The sequence below is a fragment of the Panulirus ornatus genome, chromosome 56 (genome assembly GCF_036320965.1).
Source record: "Panulirus ornatus isolate Po-2019 chromosome 56, ASM3632096v1, whole genome shotgun sequence".
Lineage (NCBI taxonomy): Eukaryota > Metazoa > Arthropoda > Malacostraca > Decapoda > Palinuridae > Panulirus > Panulirus ornatus.
The window spans coordinates 9,198,553-9,217,733 of NC_092279.1; the positions used below are offsets into that span (position 1 = coordinate 9,198,553).

Sequence of the window (19,181 nt, forward strand, 5' to 3'; positions counted from 1 at the left end):
TGTGATGGGAAAGGTTTCACTCCATCTGCAGCCGTACCCCTGGTTAGCAGAAGGGTTACTAGTGGGACCCATCTTCTCATGGGCGGTGACTATGTTAAAGCTGCTCAAGTGAGGGCTGGGACCTTGCCTACTCCTGCTAGGGCTACGAGAGGCCGACTCGACAACTCCAGCTTGTGACACAAGTCACAAGCCTGGTATGCTTGGGCATATTGTGCAAGCATGTCCACATACCCACGGAGATGAGGTCAAGCGTCATGATGATATCAGCAACTTTGTGGCTGGCCAATTGAGGCAAAAGGGGTATGATGTGATTTTTGAGCCTTGTATCCTTATTGCAGGGTCCTTTTAGGAAGCTGGACATTGTGGCTTCCAATGGTACAGAGACAGTTATCATAGACACACAGGTCTCTGGAGTTTGCTTTGCACTCTCAGCCGCACATGAGTACAAGTGCAGCTATTACGGTACCTTGGAAGTCCTTCAGGGTGTATGGGATTTAACCAGTAAAGACTGTGTGAGTCACATCAGCTACCTTGGACTGGCGTGGGGCTTTAGAGTCAAGAGAGTGCAAGTTCTCTGAGGAGGTTTGGGCTTTCTTTCTGTGACCTTGAGGTGTGCTTTGTGAAGGCCCTAACCTAGACCTATTCCCTTTACAGAATGTGGTCCAAGAGCACAGGTTAGTATTGGATATCCTGCCTGTAACATCCAGTGCCAGCCCTTGGGCTGGCATGGGTGGCACCACTTTGTGCATTGGTGAAGGGTGGAATCTAGTCATGCCCCCAAGGTTACCATGGCAGGTACCAATTTCTAGGGGCAGTTTGGCAAGGTGGGAGAGGTAGGACTCTCGTCAGGGTAAGCCTGCTACTCTCATCAGTCAGGTCACACTGGAAGGTGTGTAGTGATGGGGGGGGGGGTCCTACTGGGGCTCAGAGGGTAAGGGTTTATCAAACCACTTTTCTGAGCTATCAGTGATGTCTCTACTTCTGGCTTTGCTATATGCAGTCTGATCTGTTATGTTCCTCTTGCTGACTTACACATCTCAGATTAACTTCTTTCTATATCTACATGTAGTTAGTATCCCCTTTCCCTCCCAGTAGTTAGCTCTCTATTGTTGTATACTAACAATTGGCTATCGGGGGGCAAAAAAAAAAATTATTCTTTAGGAGCATTAGGTAGGAGCCTCAGCAAACACTGCACTAGAGTTACCATCTTCTGGGGGCCTGTTAAGGGTGAGTCACTTAAGGCTAAGAAGCAGCACCAGAGTCCACTTGTTATGGAGACTCTATTGCCATGGCCAGCCCCTTGAGGGAGTTCCTGTTGGAACAGGTGTCACAGATATAAATAGATAGATAGAGGTGAAAAAAAGGGCAAATGAGAGTTGGGGTGAGAGACTATCAGTAAATTTTAGGGAGAATAAAAAGATGTTCTGGAAGGAGGTAAATAGGGTGCGTAAGACAAGGGAGCAAATGGGAACTTCAGTGAAGGGCGTAAATGGGGAGGTGATAACAAGTAGTGGTGATGTGAGAAGGAGATGGAATGAGTATTTTGAAGGTTTGTTGAATGTGTCTGATGACAGAGTGGCAGATATAGGGTGTTTTGGTCGAGGTGGTGTGCAAAGTGAGAGGGTTAGGGAAAATGATTTGGTAAACAGAGAAGAGGTAGTAAAAGCTTTGCGGAAGATGAAAGCCGGCAAGGCAGCAGGTTTGGATGGTATTGCAGTGGAATTTATTAAAAAAGGGGGTGACTGTATTGTTGACTGGTTGGTAAGGTTATTTAATGTATGTATGACTCATGGTGAGGTGCCTGAGGATTGGCGGAATGCGTGCATAGTGCCATTGTACAAAGGCAAAGGGGATAAGAGTGAGTGCTCAAATTACAGAGGTATAAGTTTGTTGAGTATTCCTGGTAAACTATATGGGAGGGTATTGATTGAGAGGGTGAAGGCATGTACAGAGCATCAGATTGGGGAAGAGCAGTGCGGTTTCAGAAGTGGTAGAGGATGTGTGGATCAGGTGTTTGCTTTGAAGAATGTATGTGAGAAATACTTAGAAAAGCAAATGGATTTGTATGTAGCATTTATGGATCTGGAGAAGGCATATGATAGAGTTGATAGAGATGCTCTGTGGAAGGTATTAAGAATATATGGTGTGGGAGGCAAGTTGTTAGAAGCAGTGAAAAGTTTTTATCGAGGATGTAAGGCATGTGTACGTGTAGGAAGAGAGGAAAGTGATTGGTTCTCAGTGAATGTAGGTTTGCGGCAGGGGTGTGTGATGTCTCCATGGTTGTTTAATTTGTTTATGGATGGGGTTGTTAGGGAGGTAAATGCAAGAGTCCTGGAAAGAGGGGCAAGTATGAAGTCTGTTGGGGATGAGAGAGCTTGGGAAGTGAGTCAGTTGTTGTTCGCTGATGATACAGCGCTGGTGGCTGATTCATGTGAGAAACTGCAGAAGCTGGTGACTGAGTTTGGTAAAGTGTGTGGAAGAAGAAAGTTAAGAGTAAATGTGAATAAGAGCAAGGTTATTAGGTACAGTAGGGTTGAGGGTCAAGTCAATTGGGAGGTGAGTTTGAATGGAGAAAAACTGGAGGAAGTGAAGTGTTTTAGATATCTGGGAGTGGATCTGTCAGCGGATGGAACCATGGAAGCGGAAGTGGATCATAGGGTGGGGGAGGGGGCGAAAATTTTGGGAGCCTTGAAAAATGTGTGGAAGTCGAGAACATTATCTCGGAAAGCAAAAATGGGTATGTTTGAAGGAATAGTGGTTCCAACAATGTTGTATGGTTGCGAGGCGTGGGCTATGGATAGAGTTGTGCGCAGGAGGATGGATGTGCTGGAAATGAGATGTTTGAGGACAATGTGTGGTGTGAGGTGGTTTGATCGAGTAAGGAACGTAAGGGTAAGAGAGATGTGTGGAAATAAAAAGAGCGTGGTTGAGAGAGCAGAAGAGGGTGTTTTGAAATGGTTTGGGCACATGGAGAGAATGAGTGAGGAAAGATTGACCAAGAGGATATATGTGTCGGAGGTGGAGGGAACGAGGAGAAGAGGGAGACCAAATTGGAGGTGGAAAGATGGAGTGAAAAAGATTTTGTGTGATCGGGGCCTGAACATGCAGGAGGGTGAAAGGAGGGCAAGGAATAGAGTGAATTGGAGCGATGTGGTATACAGGGGTTGACGTGCTGTCAGTGGATTGAATCAAGGCATGTGAAGCGTCTGGGGTAAACCATGGAAAGCTGTGTAGGTATGTATATTTGCGTGTGTGGACGTGTGTATGTACGTGTGTATGGGGGTTGGGCCATTTCTTTCGTCTGTTTCCTCGCGCTACCTCGCAATCGCGGGAGACAGCGACAAAGTATAAAAAAAAAAAAAAAAAAAAAAAAAAAAAAAAAAAAAAAGATATGCAGTACATAATGAGAAAGTAACGAGTCATGGAGAATTTGCATTATCATTCACGATCATATAGAAAAGTTTTAATTAACCAGAACAGTTATATAATGAAAAATGATGAAGGAATAATAAGGATGGTATAGGAGACAGGAAGACATTCCTGTCTAAAAGTTGGTACATATTCTTAAAGGGGTATTGTGGCAATGTAGAAAGTAAATGGGAATACTTGGATTCATATGGAGACAGGGTCATCTGGATAGAAAGTTAATGAATGTGCTTAGGAAAATTTCATTTATGATATCAAGTGTGCACTAGTCAAAGGAGATTTAACATACTCATTACTTGATATTATCTCTCTCACTTTTAACTCCAGTTAGAGATAAAAGTCCTCATCAAGCTCAAACCTTAGTTGGAATATGAAGGTTAAAGTGATAAAGAAATAAAGAGAGAAAAGTATATTTTATTTATTTATTTATGTATTTTGCTTTGTCGCTGTCTCCCGTGTTAGCGAGGTAGCGCAAGGAAACAGACGAAAGAAATGGCCCAACCCACCCCCATACACATGTATATACATACATGTCCACACACGCAAATATACATACCCATACATCTCAATGTACACATATATATATACACACACAGACACATACATATATACACATGCACACAATTCACACTGTCTGCCTTTATTCATTCCCATCGCCACCTCGCCACACATGGAATAACATCCCCCTCCCCCCCTCATGTGTGCAAGGTAGCACTAGGAAAAGACAACAAAGGCCCCATTCGTTCACACTCAGTCTCTAGCTGTCATGCAGTAATGCCTGAAACCACAGCTCCCTTTCCACATCCAGGCCCCACACAACTTTCCATGGTTTACCCCAGACGCTTCACATGCCCTGATTCAATCCATTGACAGCACGTCGACCCCGGTATACCACATCGATCCAATTCACTTTATTCCTTGCCCGCCTTTCACCCTCCTGCATGTTCAGGCCCCGATCACTCAAAATCTTTTTCACTCCATCTTTCCACCTCCAATTTGGTCTCCCACTTCTCCTCGTTCCCTCTACCTCCGACACATATATCCTCTTGGTCAATCTTTCCTCACTCTTTCTCTCCATGTGCCCAAATCATTTCAAAACACCCTCTTCACCCTCTTCTCTCTCAACCATGCTCTTTTTATTTCCACACATCTCTCTTACCCTTACATTACTTACTCGATCAAACCACCTCACACCACTCACCTTACTCGATCAAACCACCTCACACCACATATTGTCCTCAAACATCTCATTTCCAGCACATCGACCCTCCTGCGCACAACTCTATCCATAGCCCACGCCTCGCAACCATACAACATTGTTGGAACCACTATTCCTTCAAACATAGCCATTTTTGCTTTCGGAGATAATGTTCTCGACTTCCACACATTCTTCAAGGCTCCCAGGATTTTCGCCCCCTCCCCCACCGTATGATTCACTTCTTCTTCCATGGTTCCATCCGCTGCCAGATCCACTCCCAGATATCTAAAACACTACTTCCTCCAGTTTTTCTCCATTCAAACTTACCTCCCAATTGACTTGACCCTCAACCTTACTGTACCTAATAACCTTGCTCTTATTCACATTTACTCTTTAACTTTCTTCTTTCACACACTTTACCAAACTCAGTCACCAGCTTCTGCTGTTTCTCAAATGAATCAGCCACCAGCGCTGTATCATCAGCGAACAACAACTGACTCACTTTCCAAGCTCTCTCATCCCCAACAGACTTCATACTTGCCCCTCTTTCCAAAACTCTTGCATTCACCTCCCTAACAACCCCATCCATAAACAAATTAAACAACCACGGAGACATCACACACCCCTGCCGCAAACCTACTTTCACTGAGAACCAATCACTTTCCTCTCTTCCTACGCGTACACATGCCTTACATCCTCGATAAAAACTTTTCACTGCTTCTAACAACTTGCCTCCCACACCAGTGAAAAATTTGCATTTGAAATTGTGAGCCATAATTGTTAGGAAGTTAAAGAATTCAAAAAGGTTTGCAGTGTAGAGAAAGAAACAGACATCCCAGCGACCTATCTTGTGATTTGCCAACAGCCACACAGTAATTATGTGATACGATATTTTGTTAGTATTGGTGAATATGCAGAGTTGTATAGTGTGAACATGATTAGCATTTTACTGTTACTCTCTATACATGATATTTCTTGGTAAACTATACAGTGATTGTCTTTTTTCTAGGCTTCACTTGGCATTGCTAATCTAATTGTGATGGCAATGCTAGAAGAAGGTGTGTCAGAAGAGGAGGCTCGCTCTAAAATCTGGCTGGTGGATTCTCGAGGACTTATTGTAAAGGACCGTCCCAAGGGTGGTATCACTGGTCACAAACAAGTCTTTGCCCATGAACATTCTCCAATGGAAAATTTGGAAGACATTGTTAGAGAGCTTAAACCTACTACTGTCATAGGTAAGTTAAGAAAGATAAAAGGTGAGTATCAGTATGCAGTACCTCATGAGTGTGAGGCAATGATCCTTAGAGGTGATGCAGGTTGCAAATGTAAAAGATGAAATGGGTATACTTTGCCCATACCTTGCGGGATAGCATAGGACAGAAGAGGAGAGTGGGAGTACTTGATGAAAATATATGAAGTAAATTCAAGGAAGAGATCTCCATTTAGAAGAAATAAAAATGTTCTAGACGTATTTTTCATCTTTAGAAAATTGTTGCTTTTGTATTAGCTACTTTGTTTGATAGTGAAGTCAATAAGGTAATTATAAATCATTTGTATGAATGCTGATAATCATTTTGCTTAGTGAGTTGGTATTTCTTAATCAATTGATTAGATATGTAATTGCTACTCATATAGTTTTACATGGCATTACAACACATACCACAGTTTGTGATTAAAACCAAGCATTTGCATTTCTGCAGCAAATAATACAGTTCAAGGTTCAAGCAAGGCATCTGAGGTGCTATCACAAAATGTGAAAAAAAATTATGCATGAAACTTTATTTTTCATATGTACTTGATCGCCATTTCCTGAGTTTGTGAGGTAGTGTCAGAAACAGTGTCCAATCTGTAGCTGTCTTGTGCAGTGCAGCAGAATCACAGCCCCCACTGACCGTTTTCCATAGTTTCCCCCAGCCACTTCACACATCCTGGTTCAGTCCATTGATAGCACATCAACCCCTGTATACCATATCAGTTCAGTTCACTCCATCTCATGCACACCTTCTTCCTGCATATTCAGGCTCTGATCTCTTAAAAATTTTTTACACTCCATCCATCTCCAATTTGGTCTCCCCTTTCTCCTTGTCCCCACCACTGCTGACACATATATCCCCTTCATTAACCTCTCCTCTGTCATTCTCTCCACATGTCCAAATCATTTCATTTCGATACACTCTCCTCAGCTCTCTCAACCACACTTTTTATTGTCACACCTATCTTTACTCTTTCTTTACTTACTCGATCAAACCACCTCACACCAACCAGTGTCTTCAAATATGTCATTTCCAACCTTCCACCTTCCTCTGCTTATCTTCATAATTAACCCATGCCTCTCATATTTACAGCATTACTGAGACTACTACACCTTCAAACGTTTCCATTTTTGCCCTCTTGGATACTAAACTCTCTTTCCACATTTTCTTCAATGCTCCCACAATCTTTGCCCCCTCACCTACCCTGTGACTCGCTTCTGCTTCCATTGTTCCATTTGCTGCCATTTCCACTCCCAGATACCTAAAACGATATCTTTCCTCCAAATTTTCTCCATTTAAACTCACACCTTAACTAACCTGTCCCACTATCCTACTAAACTGAATAACCTTGCTCTTATTCACATTAAGTCAGCATCCTCAATTCTCACACTCATCCAGACTCAGTCACCAGCTTCTGCAGTGTCTCACTAGAATCCGAAACTGATATTTATGATTTTTTTTTATTTGTAGGTGTCCCTTCTATAAAATATGAGTTTCTATCCAGCACTTTTATATCAAGGCAAGGAAAAGACACAAGACAAATTAGACATTACAAGTTATGAAGTTTTATGGTAAGGGTACCTGAAAATTGTTACATACCTGTATCTTGTCAATTGCTTCATTTTTAGGTCGCCCACATAGCATAGAAGGTACTTAGGGATCATTTTGTTTATCATCAGTCATTTATCTGTCCTTCATCTGTTGACTGGAGTCAGACTGAATTTACCTAACCACGATCACAATCAAATACTTATGAAAATTTATACAGTTGATTCTCAGCATCAAATGAAGAGTGGTTTAAGGCCTATAATGCTAGTTTGGATTTTGCTTGGGTTCTGTCTTCTGTAAAAGGATTTAACATGGAACTTAACATGTTTCAAGAATCCAAGAAAATCCCACTTTTGTTCATGGAACTTAATACAGATGATTTCCAAACAATATATTTACCCATTCCTATTTTTCTCTTAATAACTGGACTGCACTGCAAGGTGATACAAGTGTTCTATTTACATGATTTGGTGGCTTGACATACTCTGACTGGGTGTTTATCTTATTTCCTTACTTATTCTCGCTGGGGCAACACTCCTCTCAACAGTGTACCTACCTCTTCCCATTTCTTCCCCAATAAGTGTACTGCACTGCTGGATGATACAAGTACTCCATGGAACAGCCTTCTATTTATGCAACTTAAGTACCTCACTTGGTAGCGTGACATATACTGACACAGTGTTTTGTCATACTTCCTTACCTGTTTTTCACAAAGGTAACACTCCTTCCATTTTTTTTTCTTAGTCAGTACAAAAGATGACTTCTTTGCATACTTCTAAGGTATTTGTTCATAAAATTGCAGTAGGGAGTTTCTATTGTGGGTGTAGCATGGCAGACGCTTAGGGACCACTTTGTTCATCATCATCGTACTTCAGTGTATTTCCTGTGTAGCATGGCTGACCATCTGGACTTGCTTTGTCCATTGTTACTATTTTGTCATCATCTGAACTTCCATCATCTGTCTGTCTTTCTGTCCCCAGCAGTCATGCTTCCATCATCTGTCTGTCTTTCTGTCCCCAGCAGTCATGCTTTGATGTGCAACTTAATCTTGCTCATAACATGAAAAGTCTGTCATTTACTCAAGAAGCTGTGTACTGTTGTTTTTCAGCATCTAAAGAAATGACTGGCATAAAACTCATAAGTATATAGCATGAGGTAGACCCCCTTATGGAAAGGTGTAATCTGGAACTGAACCTGGGTCATAACTTGAAGACTTAACCTAACCTGTAAGGGTCATGTCAGTTGCATCAAACTGTATACTTTATATAGGCATATCTGTGTATATGAAGAAATGAATAGCATATGATCCATAAATGTAGTTTGGATCTTACCTGAGTCATGTCCCTAATAAAAATTTTTAACCTGGAACTTAACTTGGCTCATATATGATTTGAAGAAAATTCCACCTTTGAGCATGGGACTTAATACCCATTTTTATTTCACTTGCAATAGGTATGTTGCACTGAAGGTAACACAGTCGTTTCATGGCACAGCCTTTTAGTTGACACCTGTAGGGTAGAAATGTTAGCTAAGATATTTAAAAAAGATTATGTGGGAGCATTGGACCACATGCAGTGCTAGGGTCTCCTCACAAAGCTCAGTGCAGTCAGTATTGCTATTGATGTGTTCAAAGCCATTTTCAAGCAGTGGCAGGCTTCCTTGTTTCATCTCATTCCTTTCAGTGCAGGGAGAATAAGTTATATAATAGCAAACATCCTGTCTCATTACTGTAGAGTGAGCCAGAAAAAAGCACATGCCCTTATCGTACCCTTGTTGGAATGCAGAGAAATGCATGGTGTTATCTATATTAAAGCAATGAGAGTTATGTTTATGTACCTGTTGTTTTTTACTCTGGTCCCACAAACATGGGGTAGGTTAAGACCATACAGCCTCTCAGTCTGCTCACACTTGTCATCAACATTTGATTCTGGTCCTAGATCCATGAATTGGATCAAGACAGTATAACCTCCATGTATGGTCACATAGCTCTTCAGTCCATGTCCAGTGTGCTAAATTGAGACATAAGCTTCACTTGAGCACACTGAGCATAGGCTGAGGTATGTGAATCAACAAGAGGTTTTATAATCTTGATCTACTCCATATAGATGGAAATGGAGTTCAGGATCACAGATAGATAGATAGACAGGTAAATGGATGGAAAGCTAAATCAATAGACAAATAGACAGGAAAAATTTCGCTGAACAGCAGACCAGTCTGTGACAAGTGTAGTCTGGAAAACATGGGGTAAGACAATCAGAAAACAAAGGAGAGACAAAATGGTTTCAGTGAAAAGAGGTCGTATGAGACAAATCTTTTTGGTAATCTCTGTTTTAGGCAAAAGTTATAGGTGGGTGTGTTTTTTCCTGAACTGTGAGATGTGTGACTGCATCACAGAGGAGTTTGGTAAAGAAGCTAAATTTCCAGGCTTGCTTAAGAGGGGTACTCCTTCAAAAGATAGAGAACTACCTTAGTGAGAAGGAAAAAGGACTCATGGAGGAGCCTTCTCATAATGTGGAGTCACCAGAGGTGTGCTGAAGGGCTTGGCCCAGGAGTCTCCAAAGGTGTGTTGAAGGGCTTGGCCTTGGAACCATTGCTCTTTATGGTGTGTTGAAGGGCTTGGCCTTGGAACGATTGCTCTTTATGGTGTATTTGAATGACCTGCCAGGAATGGTCTCATACCTGAATATGTTTATGGGAAATGCAGATTTTATAAAATGAGGATTACATCATTTTACAGAGGTACTTAGAACAGCTTCAAAGTTGGTCTTAATGCATAGCTGATGAAATTCAGGCTGAATGAATGGAAAGTATTGGGATGGGACTTGGTGATAAAAAGGCCTTGATATGAACATGATGTAGTAGGAAACACGCTGCAGAAATCTGTATGTTCAAAAGACTTGATTGTTGACATTGTACAAATATGTCTGGAGGACACCACTTTCAAACTGAAAGAAAGACATCCTATCTTCTGGCTGAAATGAGTATTGCAGTTAAATACATGGATAAGGAAATTTTCAACAAAGCTGCATGCAACATATGATAGACCAAATAACAAAGGCCCAGAGAAAGGCAACAAATATGTTACATGAAATAAGGTATTTGAGTGACGTGAGAGGTTTGAGGCTGTAGATATGCCCACAGTGGAAGAGAAAAGAGAGACCTGATTAAAAGATGTGTTACTCTGGATATAAAGTACATTTTGGTGTCAGAGTGATGAGTGAATTGAATAAGCTCTGTGATAGAATTATAAATGCTGATTACACAAAAGTTTAAAAAATGTGTGACACTTAACAGACCTCAAGAGATGGGGCTACATGAACGTAGAATTTCTTTCCCACACTGTACAAATAGGTTCACAGACAGTATAGTGGATGACTGGAATAAGCTAAGTGACATAGTTGTGAATGTTTACATTATACAAAAGTTAAAAAAAAATTGAATGATGATAGGGAAAGTATAGGGAATGGGGCCTAACAAGTTCAGTTTCTTTCCTGTACTGTGCAGATAAGTAATTACAATAGACAGTCACTGTTGCTTTGTTACCCTAAATTCAAAGAATTGTAGCATTATCTAATTTTTGTCCAAAACGAACTTCAATTATTTCCCATTACTGTGGTACAGTGTTGTTACGTTGTACAAGAAGTGAGTGCTATAATCATTTTTTTTTTTTCATATCAGGTGCTGCTGCTATTGGAGGAGTGTTTACACCACAACTTCTGAAAGACATGGCTTCTTTTAATGAACGACCTGTTATCTTTGCCCTCAGTAACCCAACTAGCAAGGTATAGTAGTTTTGTACTTTTTTTTTTTTTTTTTTTTTTTTTTTTTTTTTTTTTTTTGCCGCTGTCTCCCGCGTTTGCGAGGTAGCGCAAGGAAACAGACGAAAGAAATGGCCCAACCCACCCCATACACATGTATATACATACGTCCACACACGCAAAATATACATACCTACACAGCTTTCCATGGTTTACCCCAGACGCTTCACATGCCCCGATTCAATCCACTGACAGCACGTCAACCCCGGTATACCACATCGCTCCAATTCACTCTATTCCTTGCCCTCCTTTCACCCTCCTGCATGTTCAGGCCCCGATCACACAAAATCTTTTTCACTCCATCTTTCCACCTCCAATTTGGTCTCCCTCTTCTCGTTCCCTCCACCTCCGACACATATATCCTCTTGGTCAATCTTTCCTCACTCATTCTCTCCATGTGCCCAAACCATTTCAAAACACCCTCTTCTGCTCTCTCAACCACGCTCTTTTTATTTCCACACATCTCTCTTACCCTTACGTTACTTACTCGATCAAACATGTTATATATTACATGACTGAAAATGTACATAAAGCTCACCCTTTATCATAATCCATGCTAAAATTTAAGAGATTATATATCTTGTCCATCAGATATGGGGCACTCTGTACTAGATATGCCTCACAAGAGTATAAGAATTAATGATCACGATCACTTTCGCAGTCCATGAAAAAGAAGGAAAATATTGAGAAAGGTGACGGTGCAAAATGTTCTATCTTTCTGTATCTCTGATGCCTGTTTCCTTCACGAACTCCCTCATGAGGGTGGCCGCAAAAGTCTCCATAATTGGTGAAATTTGGTGCTGCTTTTTAGCCCTCATTGTCTCACCCTTAACAGGCCACTGGCAGAGGGCAACTTTAGTGCAGTATTTTCATAGGCTTCTACCTAATGTTCCTACCAACTGCTTCTACCAAATGTGTCAACGTAATGTTCCAGTCTGTTACTTTTACCTAATGATCATGCCTACTACTTCTACCAAATGCCCCTGTCTAATGTATGTGCCTACTACTGACATCTATTGCTCCTTCTATTTTGCCAAAAGGCAGGGCTACTGCATAGCACTCACTGCAGGAAAAATCTAGAGTTACAAAGAATGAGTTGTGTGAATTAAGTGTTGTTAAGTGTTATGTGTGACAAGGAGAGATTGTATATACGTACGTAGACAGAATGTCAGCAGTCCGTGTATGGATAAGGCAGAAAGAAGACAGATACATGGGTCAGAGGAGTGCATTTTGACAACCGCTGAAGTGCAGGCCCACTATGCAGCCATCACTAATCCTCCAATATCCAGGCGGGCTCTACTAGTAATATATTTCCCTGCTTGATGGCTGCTCACCAACTATTACATACAGTTATGCTGCCCTTTAGATTAGTTTAAAGTAATTACTCTACTTCACTTGGCATGGTGAATGAGTTGTACAAGATTTTATTTCTTTTAGGAAGTATTTGAGAAAGGAATGGTGACTTCAGTAGTGTAACCTTTGACTTTTTTTTTCACTTTTGCATGAACTGAAGACCTATGTTTGATTTGAAGTCAAGGCCAGAATAGCCATTTCAGTTTTGGTTGTTGATCTTTCAAGCATAAACCTTGAATGTATTTATAGTTAAAGATTATCATATTGTGCAACTTATTTAGGACTAACACAAGCTGTTGTAGGAAAACTTGGGTCACCTATTAACCACTTCACAGTTCAGTTATTTTCTGCCCCATATGCAGACATAGTGTGACGTGAAAAAATTGGTGTGTGAAACAGTAAGAGCCGACTTCTGTGCATGCCACATGATGCATGAACCTCTGAGGGGATTATAGAAAGTATATTTGTTTTTTACCCCAATTACATGAATACTGTTTAGATGTTATAAGTTATTTTGTAGCATTATGATATAATGCTGTATTATTAGACAGGAAGAAGTGTAGACCCTTTATCCATGGTCACCTCCTTGGGAGAATGGGTGTCAGGCATAGGTGGACTCGTAGGAATATACATAGATAGATAGATTGGTGTAGTAGAAGAATTTATTAGGGCTAGAGACTTTTCATGTGAAGATTCCAAAGGAAATAGGTAATCTTACTTGAATTCATGTGATCAACAGTATACAATATTCATTTAAGTGTATTTATTTACTTTTGATTGAAAATTAAGTTTTTCATGCACTAATCTATTGTAAGATGTGATCATTTTAACTTATCAGGCTCTACACTTTAGTGTGAATTTGTATATGTTATTTGCCCTGTCCCCTATCCCCAGGGATAGGGGAGAAAGAATTCTTCCCACGCATTCCTCACTTGTCGTAGAAGGCAACTAAAGGGGATGGGAGTGGGGGGCTAGAAACCCTCCCCTCCTTGTATTTTAACTTTCTAAAAGGGGAAACAGAAGAAGGAGTCATGCGGGGAGTGCTCATCCTCCTCGAAGTCTCAGATTGGGGTGTCTAAATGTGTGTGGATGTAACCAAGATGAGAAAAAAGGAGAGATAGTTAGTATGTCTGAGGAAAGGAACCTGGATGTTTTGGCTCTGAGTGTAATGAAGCTCAAGGGTAAAGAGGAAGAGTGGTTTGGAAGTGTCTTGGGAGTAAAGTCAGGGGTTAGTGAGAGGACAAGAGCATGGGAAGGAGTAGCTCTACTCCTGAAACAGGAGTTGTGGGAGTATGTGATAGAGTGTAAGATGTAAGAAAGTAAACTCTAGATTGATATGGGTATAACTGAAAGTTGATGGAGAGAGATGGGTGATTATTGGTGCATATGCACCTGGGCATGAGAAGAAAGATCATGAGAGGCGTTTTAGGAGCAGCTGAATGAGTGTGTTAGTAGTTTTGATGCACGAGACCAGGTTGTAGTGATGGGTGATTTGAATGCAAAGGTGAGTAATGTGGCAGTTGAGGGAATAATTGGTATACATGGGGTGTTCAGTTTTGTAAATGGAAATGATGAAGAGCTTGTAGATTTATGTGCTGAAAAAGGACTGGTGATTGGGAATACCTGGTTTAAAAAGAGAGATATACATAAGTATATGTATGTAAGTAGGAGAGATGGCCAGAGAGCGTTATTGGATTACGTGTTAATTGATAGGCGCGCGAAAGAAAGAGAGACTTTTGGATGTTAATGTGCTGAGAGGTACAACTGGAGGGATGTCTAATCATTATCTTGTGGAGGCGAAGGTGAAGATTTGTAGAGGTTTTCAGAAAAGAAGAATGTTGGGGTGAAGAGAGTGGTGAGAGTAAGTGAGCTTGGGAAGGAGACTTGTGTGAGGAAGTACCAGGAGAGACTGAGTACAGAATGGAAAAAGGTGAGAACAAAGGAGGTAAAGGGAGTGGGGGAGGAATGGGATGTATTTAGGGAAGCAGTGATGGCTTGTGCAAAAGATGCTTGTGGCATGAGAAGAGTGGGAGGTGGGTTGATTAGAAAGGGTAGTGAGTGGTGGGATGAAGAAGTAAGAGTATTAGTGAAAGAGAAGAGAGAGACATTTGGACGGTTTTTGCAGGGAAAAAATGCAGTTGAGTGGGAGATGTATAAAAGAAAGAGACAGGAGGTCAAGAGAAAGGTGCAAGAGGTGAAAAAAGGGCAAATGAGAGTTGGGGTGAGAGAGTATCATTAAATTTTTGGGAGAATAAAAAGATGTTCTGGAAGGAGGTAAATAAAGTGCGTAAGACAAGGGAGCAAATGGGAACTTCAGTGAAGGGCGCAAATGGGGAGGTGATAACAAGTAGTGGTAATGTGAGAAGGAGATGGAGTGAGTATTTTGAAGGTTTGTTGAATGTGTTTGATGATAGAGTGGCAGATATAGGGTGTTTTGGTCGAGGTGGTGTGCAAAGTGAGAGGGTTAGGGAAAATGATTTGGTAAACAGAGAAGAGGTAGTGAAAGCTTTGCGGAAGATGAAAGCCGGCAAGGCAGCAGGTTTGGATGGTATTGCAGTGGAATTTATTAAAAAAGGGGGTGACTGTATTGTTGACTGGTTGGTAAGGTTATTTAATGTATGTATGACTCATGGTGAGGTGCCTGAGGATTGGCGGAATGCGAGCATAGTGCCATTGTACAAAGGCAAAGGGGATAAGAATGAGTGCTCAAAGTACAGAGGTATAAGTTTGTTGAGTATTCCTGGTAAATTATATGGGAGGGTATTGATTGAGAGGGTGAAGGCATGTACAGAGCATCAGATTGGGGAAGAGCAGTGTGGTTTCAGAAGTGGTAGAGGATGTGTGGATCAGGTGTTTGCTTTGAAGAATGTATGTGAGAAATACTTAGAAAAGCAAATGGATTTGTATGTAGCATTTATGGATCTGAGAAGGCATATGATAGAGTTGATAGAGATGCTCTGTGGAAGGTATTAAGAATATATGGTGTGGGAGGAAAGTTGTTAGAAGCAGTGAAAAGTTTTTATCGAGGATGTAAGGCATGTGTACGTGTAGGAAGAGAGGAAAGTGATTGGTTCTCAGTGAATGTAGGTTTGCGGCAGGGGTGTGTGATGTCTCCATGGTTGTTTAATTTGTTTATGGATGGGGTTGTTAGGGAGGTAAATGCAAGAGTTTTGGAAAGAGGGGCAAGTATGAAGTCTGTTGGGGATGAGAGAGCTTGGGAAGTGAGTCAGTTGTTGTTCGCTGATGATACAGCGCTGGTGGCTGATTCATGTGAGAAACTGCAGAAGCTGGTGACTGAGTTTGGTAAAGTGTGTGGAAGAAGAAAGTTAAGAGTAAATGTGAATAAGAGCAAGGTTATTAGGTACAGTAGGGTTGAGGGTCAAGTCAATTGGGAGGTGAGTTTGAATGGAGAAAAACTGGAGGAAGTGAAGTGTTTTAGATATCTGGGAGTGGATCTGGCAGCGGATGGAACCATGGAAGCGGAAGTGGATCATAGGGTGGGGGAGGGGACGAAAATTCTGGGGGCCTTGAAGAATGTGTGGAAGTCGAGAACATTAAGAACATTATCTCGGAAAGCAAAAATGGGTATGTTTGAAGGAATAGTGGTTCCAACAATGTTGTATGGTTGCGAGGCGTGGGCTATGGATAGAGTTGTGCGCAGGAGGATGGATGTGCTGGAAATGAGATGTTTGAGGACAATGTGTGGTGTGAGGTGGTTTGATCGAGTGAGTAACGTAAGGGTAAGAGAGATGTGTGGAAATAAAAAGAGCGTGGTTGAGAGAGCAGAAGAGGGTGTTTTGAAGTGGTTTGGTCACATGGAGAGAATGAGTGAGGAAAGATTGACCAAGAGGATATATGTGTCGGAGGTGGAGGGAACGAGGAGAAGAGGGAGACCAAATTGGAGGTGGAAAGATGGAGTGAAAAAGATTTTGTGTGATCGGGGCCTGAACATGCAGGAGGGTGAAAGGAGGGCAAGGAATAGAGTGAATTGGAGCGATGTGGTATACCGGGGTTTACGTGCTGTCAGTGGATTGAATCAAGGCATGTGAAGCGTCTGGGGTAAACCATGGAAAGCTGTGTAGGTATGTATATTTGCGTGTGTGAACGTATGTATATACATGTGTATGGGGGGGGGTTGGGCCATTTCTTTCGTCTGTTTCCTTGCGCTACCTCGCAAACGTGGGAGACAGCGACAAAGTATAAAAAAAAAAAAAAAAATGTTTTGGAAGGAGGTAAATAAAGTGCGTAAGACAAGGGAACAAATGGGAACTTCATTGAAGGGGGCTAATGGGGAGGTGATAACAAGTAGTGGTGATGTGAGAAGGAGATGGAGTGAGTATTGTAAAGGTTTGTTGAATGTTTGATGATAGAGTGGCAGAAATAGGGTGTTTTGGTCAAGGTGGTGTGCAAAGTGAGAGGGTTAGGGAAAATAATTTGGTAAACAGAGAAGAGGTAGTAAAAGCTTTGCGGAAGATGAAAGCCGGCAAGGCAGCGGGTTTGGATGGTATTGCAGTGGAATTTATTAAAAAAAGGGGGTGACTGTATCGTTGATAGGTTGGTAAGGTTATTTAATGTATGTATAATTCATGGTGAGGTGCCTGATGATTGGTGGAATGCTTGCATAGTGCCATTGTACAAAGGCAAAGGGGACAAAGGTGAGTGCTCACATTACAGAGGTATGAGTTTGTTGAGTATTCCTGGTAAATTATATGGGAGGGTATTGATTGAGAGGGTGAAGGCATGTACAGAGCATCAGATTAGGGAAGAGCAGTGTGGTTTCAGAAGTGGTAGAGGATGTGTGGATCAGGTGTTTGCTTTGAAGAATGTTTGTGAGAAATACTTAGAAAAGCAAATGGATTTGTATGTAGCATTTATGGATCTGAAGAAGGCATATGATAGAGTTGATTGAGATGCTCTGTGGAAGGTATTAAGAATATATGGTGTGGGAGGCAAGTTGTTAGAAGCAGTGAAAAGTTTTTATCGAGGATGTAAGGCATGTGTACGTGTAGGAAGAGAGGAAAGTGATTGGTTCTCAGTGAATGTAGGGTTGCAGCAGGGGTGTGTGATGTCGCCATGGTTGTTGAATTTGTATATGGATGGGGTTGTTAGGGAGGTGAATGCATGAGTTTTGGAAGGGGGGGCAAGTATGCAGTCTGTTGTGGATGAGAGAGCTTGGGAAGTGAGTCAGTGCTAATGATACAGCGCTGATGGCTGATTCATTTGAGAAACTGCAGAAGCTGGTGACTGAGTTTGGTAAAGTGTGTGAAAGAAGAAAGTTAAAGAGTAAATGTGAATAAGAGCAAGGTTATTAGGTACAGTAGGGTTGAGGGTCAAGTCAATTGGGAGGTAAGTTTGATTGGAGAAAAACTGGAGGAAGTGAAGTGTTTTAGATATCTGGGAGTGGATTTGGCAGCGAATGGAACCATGGAAGCGGAAGTGAGTCATAGGGTGGGGGAGGGGGCAAAAATTCTGAGAGCACTGAAGAATGTGTGGAAGTCAAGAACTTTATCTCGGAAAGCAAAAATGGGTATGTTTGAAGGAATAGTGGTTCCAACAATGTTGTATGGTTGCGAGGCGTGGGCTATTGATAGAGTTGTGCGCAGGAGGGTGGATGTGCTGGAAATGAGATGTTTGAGGACAGTATGTGGTGTGAGGTGGTTTGATCAAGTAAGTAATAATAGGGTAAGAGAGATGTGTGGTAATAAAAGAGTGTGGTTGAGGGAGCAGAAGAGGGTGTTTTGAAATGGTTTGGTCACATGGAGAGAATGAGTGAGGTAAGATTGACCAAGAGGATATCTGTGTCAGAGGTTGACGGAATGAGGAAAAGTGGGAGACCAAATTGGAGGTGGAAGGATGGAGTGAAAAAGATTTTGAGTGATCGGGGCCTGAACATGCAGGAGGGTGAAAGGTGTGCAAGGAATAGAGTGAATTGGAACGATGTGGTATACCGGGGTCGACGTGCTGTCAATGTATTGAACCAGGGCATGTGAAGTGTCTGGGGTAAACCATGGAAAGTTCTGTGGGGCCTGGATGTGTAAAAAGAGCTGTGATTTCGGTGCATTATTACATGGCAGCTAGAGACTGAGTGTGAACAAATGTGGCCTTTATTGTCTTTTCCTAGCGCTACCTCACACACATGAGGGGGAAGGGGGTTGTTATTTCATGTGTGGTGGGGTGGCGATGGGAATTAATAAGGGCAAACAGTATGAATTATGTACATATGTGTATATGTATATGTCTGTGTGTGTATATGTATGTATACGTTTAGATGTATAGGTATGTATATTTGCATGGGTGGACGTGTATGTATATATATGTGTATGTGGGTTGGTTGGGCCATTCTTTCGTCTGTTTCCTTACGCTACCTTGCTAATGCGGGACACAGCGACAAAGCAAATAAATGAATAAATATAACTAAAATTTATGATGTCATTTGCCTGTATATTCCAATCACAGGAAGTGCAAATGTGTTCCTCTTATAGTTCAGTTGCCATAGTATTTAAATTACAGTGCTGTTTAATCTGTTTTGCTTCTTACATTTAGGAATCAGCACAGAATATAATTGTAGTATTTTTTGCAGTCAGT

The 19,181-nt window shown here is 41.5% G+C and overlaps 1 protein-coding gene across 3 annotated transcripts in view; it reads left to right on the top strand.

Annotated features, from left to right (window-relative positions):
* LOC139765866 (NADP-dependent malic enzyme-like) overlaps nucleotides 1-19,181 on the top strand; it is a 109,831-nt gene that overhangs the window by 64,918 nt on the left and 25,732 nt on the right. For all 3 annotated transcript variants that reach the window (XM_071693728.1, XM_071693726.1, XM_071693727.1), the window contains 2 exons: nucleotides 5,634-5,859; nucleotides 11,104-11,207. In XM_071693728.1, the coding sequence (XP_071549829.1) occupies nucleotides 5,634-5,859; nucleotides 11,104-11,207 (330 nt within the window). The remainder of the gene's footprint in view (nucleotides 1-5,633; nucleotides 5,860-11,103; nucleotides 11,208-19,181) is intronic.